We start from the raw sequence: 7,902 nt of genomic DNA, 5'->3' as shown, positions 1-7,902 counted from the left end.
GGCATTTCGCAATGTTTTTAGTTGCTTGGAAGCTATTTAGTCTAAATTTTGGCACAGAGAAAGGGACTTTTTGATCGTAGAAGAAAAGAGACAGAAAGAAGAAGCGACCTTGCAAAGTGTTTAGAGGAGAAGAGATCTTCAAGATCGGAAGAGATTGAAGATTAACCTTCATCAACAACAAATTGTAATGTCTCTAATTTGTAATTTACTTTCTTTGAACATTATGAGAAGCTAAAACCCCCCAATGCTAGGGGGTGTCCCTGAATTGCTACTGTATGAATATTTTATCTATGTTCTTATAATCATCGATGTTTTCTTAATTCAAATTATTATACAACGCTCTTAATGCTTAATTTTATCGGACAAATGAAATTCTGATCTCTGGTTAAGGTTTAGGTCGGACAAACCGCCTTATCGCTTGTTGTATAATAAAACCTGCATTTAATCACTTAGGAATGAGGATCAAACTGCAGTTACTGTTAATTCTTGATAAATTACATATTTCATAACAACAATTTGAATAACTAAGGAATTAGGATTGAAATTGATTGTTAATGGTTTTCGGCTAAGGAATTAGAGAAAAAAACTCTTGAGAAACGGTTTTGACTTATGATAACATAGATGTTATATGATATGGAAGAAGTGTACCACAAAGCAATTCATATATCTGGCCCTAGCATTATTTCTCATATCGGTTAAACAGTTTTTATACGCTTTATATTTTTATTTCTTATTATTTGTGAAAACAATCATCAAACCCCATATGATCTTTTGTTCAATTGATTTATTATAAATATTGGTACTTACTACGCAGTCCTCGAGATCGATACTAACTCCCTTTTTATTACTACATTGGTGCAAATAGTACACTTGTTATTTTACGGATCATACATCATCGTTGGTGTAATGTTTCAGTCTTTGTCTGTTTACCATGAACAGGCTAGTTGATTGGCTCTTAATCCCAATTGCACCATATGGCATGACCTTTGTGACTTTGAACGGTCTGGTCCATCCGGAACGTAATTTACAAGGAAATAGGCATAATCTAAATTTTAATAAAAGTATTATGTCACCTACACAAAAATCTTTCCTTGGGATACGCTTGTCATGCCATGCTTTGGTTGGATCTTTGTAGATTATAGCATTTTCATAGGCATCACGTCGGAGGTCCTTTAATTCCTAGATATCTAACATTCGTTTGTTACCAGCTTCTTAATATTCCATGTTTAGGGTCTTAATGGCCAAATAGACTTTGTGTTCTAGTTTTAAGGGTAAGTGACATGATTTCCCATTGACTAAATTGAAGGGTGTTGTCCCTATAGAGGTTTTATAGGCAGTCCTATAAGCCCACAATGCGTTCTGTAGTCTAGAGGACCAATCTTTCCTGGAAAGTGAGACAGTTTTTTCTAGAATTTGTTTTATTTCCCTGTTTGATATTTCTAATTGTCCATTGGTTTGTGGATGATAGGGTGTGGCTACTCTATGTCTCACGCCATATTTATTTCAGAGTTTTTCAAAAATTCTTGAAATAAAATGAGATCCACCTTCACTTATAACTAGGCGAGGTGTTCCAAACCTAGGGAATATGTAGTTCTTAAACATCCTAATTACTACTCGTGCATCATTGGTAGGTGAGGTGATGGCCTCGATCCATTTGACCTGTAGTCAAAAGCAACGAGTATGTACTTGTTTCCCATAGATGAAGGGAATGAACCCCAAAAATCAATAGGGGCATCTCATCGTGCCTTGATATGTTTCCAGTGTGTTGGCACTAGCGCATTTAATTATGAAGGCATGCACATCACGCCATAAAGTTGGCCAGTAAAGGCCTGCTTGGAGGATTTTAGCACAGGTTTTGGATGTGCCGACATGCCCACCATAAGGAGCAGAGTGACAATGAGTTATGATATTTGGTGTCTCCTCTTTAGGAACACAACGATGAAAAATGGCGTTTGCTCCTCTCTTAAAGAGAAGGGGTTCATCCCAGTAGAAATGTTTCACGTCATGGAAAAACGTTTTCCTCTGTTAGTAAATCATTCCCTGAGGTAGTATATTATTCGCGAGAAAATTGACGAAGTCAGCATACCAAGGTACACTGGTCACTACACGGGAATATTCAATGTTCAGTGTTATCTCATCTGAGGCTTCATCGTGACTTATCCAATTATCGACTAATGTTATCAGCCTATCATATGCGAAGTCATCATTTATGGGGATATGGTCGGGTTTCAGGTACTCTAATCTGGAGAGATGGTCAGCTACCACATTCTCGGTCCCTTTATTATCGTGGATCTCTAAATTAAACTCTTGTAATAAAAGGATCTAGAGAATCATTCTAGGTTTTGCATCCTTTTTGCTTAATAAGTATCGTATGGTAGCACGGTCTGTATATATGATGATTTTAGCTCCAACTAAATAGGATCAGAATTTGTCTATTGCAAATACCACATCTAGGAGTTATTTCTCTGTAGTTGTGTAGTTTAGTTGGGTTGCATCTAAGTTTCTGCTAGCATAGTAGATCACATGTAATCTCGTATCCTTTCGTTGTCCTAAGACAGTGCCTACAGTGAAATCACTAGCATCGCACATAATCTCGAAAAGTTGGTTCCAATCGGGTGGTTGCATAATAGGTGTAGAGATTAGTGGTTTCTTAAGAAGATTAGAAACCGCTAGACATTTTTTGTCAAAGGTGAATTCTATGTCTTTTTTCATTAGGAGATCGGTTAAAGGTTTAGTTATCTTGGAGAAATCTTTAATGAAGCATCAGTAAAAACCGGCGTGTCCAAGAAAACTTTGGATTTATCTAATTGTTTTGGGTGGTCGAAGGTTATCTATTATCTCTATCTTAGATTTATCGACCTTAATTCCCCTTTTTGATACTATGTGTCCTAGGACTATTCCTTTTGTCACCATGAAATGGAATTTCTCCCAGTTTAACACCAGATTAACTTGTACGCATATTTCCAAAATTTTCTCTAAGTTATCCAAACAGTTTTTACAACTGGTTCCACATACTGAGAAGTTATCCATGAAAGCATCCATGATTTCATCCAAGAAATCTTTGAATATAGACATCATGCATCGTTGGAAGGTTGCAGGAGCGTTACATAGTCTGGATGACATTCGTCGATAAGTGAAAGTTCCATATGGACTTGTGAATGTAGTTTTCTCTTGGTCATCTGGGTGAATGAGGATTTGGAAAAATCTGGAGTATCCATCTAGGTAATAGAAGTAAGAGTAACTAGCTAAACGTTCCAGCATCTGGTTAATAAATGGAAGGGGGAAATGATCCTTATGGGATACTTTCTTTATCCTCATATAATCTATGCACATGCGCCATCCATTTTATATGCATTTGGATACATATTCTCCTTTCTCATTGTGTACGACCGTGACACCTCTTTTCTTTGGTACTACATGCACATGACTAACCCATGTACGATCAGAGATTTGGTAGATGATTCCTGCATCTAGAAGTTTTAATACTTCTTTCTTGACTACGTCACTCATTATAGGATTTATCCTTCTTTGGGGTTCTCTAGAGGGTTTACAATCTTCCTCTAGCATAATTCGGTGCATGCACACAGAGGGACTTATTCCTTTTAAGTCAGAGATGGTATAGCCTAGAGCTACAAGGTATTTTCTTAAGACCTCTAAGAGTTGATATGTTTCGTCACTGTTTAGATTGACATTTACTATAACTAGATGATTGAGTTCTTCATCAAGAAACCCATCTCTCAAGTTCTTAGTTCCTTAAGCTCTATTATGGGTTTCTTAATGCTTGGCATATGATCACGGGTAAGTACTAAGCATTCGTTAAGGCTATCGTCTATGTAAGGCGTAACTGACTTAAATCCATCATCTTCCGTTATTGGTGTCGAGGGTAGTTTTATTGTTTCGATATGTTCCTCCTTATCCAACTCTCTTATGCATTCATCAATGATATCAATTTCACAACAAGAGTCATCCATGGTGGGTACTTTTAGAAATTTGGATAGGATAAACTCTACCTTCTCATCACCTACTTCGAAAGTCATTCTTCCTCTTTTTACATTTATCATAGCTCCAGCAGTTGATAAGAATAGTCTGCCTAGAAGGATAGGAATTTCTTTGTCCTCTTTAATATCCATTACGATAAAGACAGTATGGATATAGAGTTGTCCGATTCTAACTGGAATATGTTCTAATATACCTATCGGGTACTTAACTGGTCGATCAGGAAGTTGAAGGGACATCCTAGTTGGTTGCATGTCTCCTAGGTCTAGTCTTTTACAAACTGCTAAAGGCATCAAACTTACACTTGCTCCTAAATCCAGTAATGCTTTGTCTATAACATGTCTTCCTAGAATACATGGTATCGAAAAGCTTTCATGATCTTTCTGTTTCTTAGCAAATTTGTTTTCAGCAATCACATTGCATTCTAATGGTTTGGGATCATCCAGCTTTCATTTGTTCATTAAGATGTCTTTTAGGAATTTGGCATATGATGGTATTTAGGTAATGGCTTCAGTGAATGGTATCTCGAAGTGAAGTTTTTCAATCACTTTCATAAACTTCTTGTATTGGGTGTCTTGTTTGGTTTGTTTAAATCTTTGCAGATATGGAATCAGTGGTATATAGGGTGGTGGTGGTACATATGTTTGATTCTCTTGGCTATCATTCATTGCCTCTTTATCTTTAATATCCTTTTTTCTTTGTTTTTCAAATTCTACAGGTTCATCTTTTTGTTCTTCTGGGGTAGTCACAACATTTTCTTTTGGTGGTTCTGAAATTTTAGGCCCGTCGTATTGAGTTCCGCTTCACAACGAAATAGCATTAGCATGGCCTTTAGGGTTAGGTTGAGGTTGTCCAGAGAACAATCCTCCGGGTGTAGCCTGAGCAGCTAATTATTGTGCTACTTGAGAGATTTGGGTTTCCAGCATCTTATTGTGGGTTACCATAGAATCCACCTTGTTTCCTAATTGTGAAATCATTTCATTAATATGGATGTTTTGGTTCATGAATTCTTTATTCTACCGTGTTTGAGTTGTGATAAAATATTCCATGATATTCTCAAGGTTTGAATTATGAGGGGTAGTTTGTATCGGATGTATTGGTCTTTGGGCTTGGAAACCTGATGGTCTTTGAGGTGTAGAGTTTTGGGGGGAAATAGAGTTATTGTTCTTGTAAGAGAAGTTTGGGTGATTCCTCCATCCAGGGTTATAAGTGTTCGAATAGGGGTTTCCTTGGGCATAGTTGACATGGTCTGGGTTTGTTTCATCTAGTAGATTGCATTCGGCAATCACATGTCATGGTGTTCCATATGTTTTGCATTCGGGTTGTACTGCATCTATGGTAGATATAGGGTTTATGACTAAGCTTTCGACCTTTTAGGCTAGGGTGTTGATTTTGGATTTCTTATGGTCTAGGCTGCTAACCTCGTATATACCTCCTTTAGTCTCTTTCTTCTCTACTAGTGTGCGCTTTGTAACCCATTGGTAATGGTTTTGAGCCATGTCCTTAATGAGTGTGCATTCCCCAGGGGATGGCTTGTTCATCAATGCACCACCAGCGACAGTGTCAATAGTCATCTTTATGTTGTACAAAAGTCTATTGTAGAAGGTGTGGATGATTAGCTATTGTTCTAATCCATGATATGGACAAGCTCTTAATAGCTCTTTGTACCTTTCCCAGGCGTCAAAGAGGGACCCACCATCCTGTTGAGTGAATCTGGTAATTTGGTTACGTAGGACGGCGATCTTACTAGGTGGAAAGTATCTAGCAAGGAATACTTTCTTCAATTCATTCCAAGTAGTGATGGAATTAGCTGGAAGGGAATCTAGCCATGATCGCGCTCTATCTCTAAGGGAGAAAGGGAATAAACGTAAATGTATCGCCTCAGGAGCAACGTTATTGCATTTTAGTGTGTCGACTAGTTGAATGAAAACTTTTAGGTGCTGGTTTGGGTTCTCTGTTGGGATACCAGTGAACTGCCTTTGTTGCATGATTTGCAACAAAGTAGGTTTCAATTTGAAGTTGTTAGCTGTAATAGTTAGGTTGAAAATACTTGAATGAAGTTCTTCGTTATAAGGTATTGCATACACTTTGAGTGGCCTATGGTTTTGGTCTTCTGCCATTGCTATTTTGATTTGTTGGAGAAGAAGTCGAGCTCTTACGTATTTTTCTGGTTCAACTATTGGATCTTCTAAAGTTCTGGTACTGTAATTTCTTCGCATTGACCGATAATGGTTGCCTTAATCTAGAAGGTGTAACAACAGGTTATGAAATTTGACGGTATTGGTGCCCGACAACGGCGCAAAAAACTTGATCGTGACTTTATGAGTCTATCGGATTACCTAACTTTAAATGTATAGTCTATCGCGTAGTTTTAAAAGATATTGATTCCACATAGACCTAACTGTCAAACGATTGTTTCCAGTTGCTACGGTGTTTATCTAAGGCGAATGAATTAAGCAAACGAGAGATGAAATAAATAACTTTAAGAAATTCAGACAAATAATAGTGGAATGTGGCTCTGATCAAACAACAATACTCTTGATTGTTTGTAAATGGGATTACTATACGGGGTAATATTTTCTACTTCGAAAATAATTTAATTGAACAGTAACTACCGCTTTCGCGTATTCGTAACCGAATTTGACTCTCTAATTTATATCGTCCATTGTCACGTGTGACCGGAGCTTATTGCATTAAAGTAGTAAATATTTCTTTTTAGAAATTAGACTCTTTACTCAGTTGAAAAGTGATTTTGATTTGAAAATTAACTTAAAAGGGTTCCAGGCTTTCGCTCATCTAACCGGATCCTAAACCTATAAACGCGTCCGCAAATAGTTTTAAAACCTCTTTCTAGAAATATTATACTTTTATAATTAATTAACAAAGCGCTTTCGCGGTATTCGTTATAAAAAACAAACCAATTTTATTCTTTAGTGTCAGACGGCTTTCGATCTTACCCGATGTTTTCACGACTCTACTTTCGTAGAGACCGATAAAATTGAGTTCAGAAAAATTGTATTAAAACAAAAATATCCCACAATTGTATTCCTAAGGAAAGGAAGATCTGAGCTTGGTCTGCGCAACTGTGTAGCTTTGGAAGCTTACACTCTTTGGGTGAAGAAGAGAGCTTTGGAATTAAATATGTCGTATGCTTGTGAAAGACCTATGTCTTTGGTTGTGGATGAGCCATCAACTCTCCCTAACCAAGATGTAGAGGAGTTGGAAGACGCACTTGCCAAGATGAAGCAAGAGAAGGATATGTGGGAAGAGTGATTCCATGTTTTGAGTAGAAAGCATGAAGAGTTACAACTTGAGTCTAAGGATAAAGATGCACTTATTGAGCTTCTTGAAGAGCGAGCAGTGAAGAGACAGAGAGAGCCATAGGTTTCATCTTCCTCTAGTATGCCTCAACCTTCCGGTTCTTAGAAGAAGATTGTTGACCAGCTTGTCCTCGAAAAGGCTCAGATGAAAACTTCCTTTGAGTCCGAGATTCAATGCATCCGAAGGAAGTACGCGCCTACATCCAGATCATCTGACACCGTTGTTAAGGGATCCTTAGGATGATTAGTCTCATTTTCTCTTATATTTGTATCTTGGTTTCTGAATTTGTACTCAGTGTTATCCTTCTAAATTATATGAATAAAAGAGATTTTTATAGTCAATCAAATTATTACAATTGTTATTATTATATATTTGCAAATAAAATAGTATGTTCCTTGAAAATAAAAACAATCAAAGCATTGCATTTCATGCATCATTTGCATAAAAAAAAAATTCTTCCGCCAGATGTCTTATTGGTTATTCTTTTGTGCTTCAACCAAGCTGACTCATCGATATAATACTCGTGCCAATCATCTGAGAATCATGGAACACTTGGAACAAGTGAACAGAGAACTGAAGGACGAG

General features: G+C 37.1%; 1 protein-coding gene and 1 non-coding gene across 2 annotated transcripts; one reads left to right on the top strand and one right to left on the bottom strand.

The window, feature by feature from the left end:
* Window positions 1–3,737: 3,737 nt before the first annotated feature.
* On the bottom strand, window positions 3,738–5,570 carry LOC127099736 (uncharacterized). Its single transcript, XM_051037407.1, has 3 exons — window positions 5,429–5,570; window positions 4,545–4,765; window positions 3,738–4,442 (listed from the first exon to the last, which is right to left on the bottom strand). Exons 1-3 carry the CDS (start codon window positions 5,568–5,570, stop codon window positions 3,738–3,740), a joined length of 1,068 nt encoding a protein of 355 aa, XP_050893364.1.
* Window positions 5,571–5,625: 55 nt separating this feature from the next.
* LOC127116725 (small nucleolar RNA R71) lies at window positions 5,626–5,732 on the top strand. Its single transcript, XR_007801521.1, has one exon. It is a non-coding gene; the product is annotated as a small nucleolar RNA R71 (small nucleolar RNA).
* The last annotated feature ends 2,170 nt before the right edge of the window (window positions 5,733–7,902 follow it).

Source organism: Lathyrus oleraceus, chromosome 1 (assembly GCF_024323335.1).
Source record: "Lathyrus oleraceus cultivar Zhongwan6 chromosome 1, CAAS_Psat_ZW6_1.0, whole genome shotgun sequence".
Lineage (NCBI taxonomy): Eukaryota > Viridiplantae > Streptophyta > Magnoliopsida > Fabales > Fabaceae > Lathyrus > Lathyrus oleraceus.
Note: the sequence above shows the minus strand (reverse complement) of the source record. Positions and strands in the feature narration are given on the sequence as shown.

Coding starts and splice junctions, on each gene's coding strand:
- LOC127099736 (XM_051037407.1), bottom strand. CDS start 5,570: ATGACTATTGACACTGTCGCTGGTGGTGCATTGATGAACAAGCCATCC. Junction 4,766..5,428: donor GAAGAAAGAGACTAAAGGAG/GTATATACGAGG, acceptor CTAAAATTTCAG/AACCACCAAAAGAAAATGTT. Junction 4,443..4,544: donor AATACAAGAAGTTTATGAAA/GTGATTGAAAAA, acceptor AACAAATGAAAG/CTGGATGATCCCAAACCATT.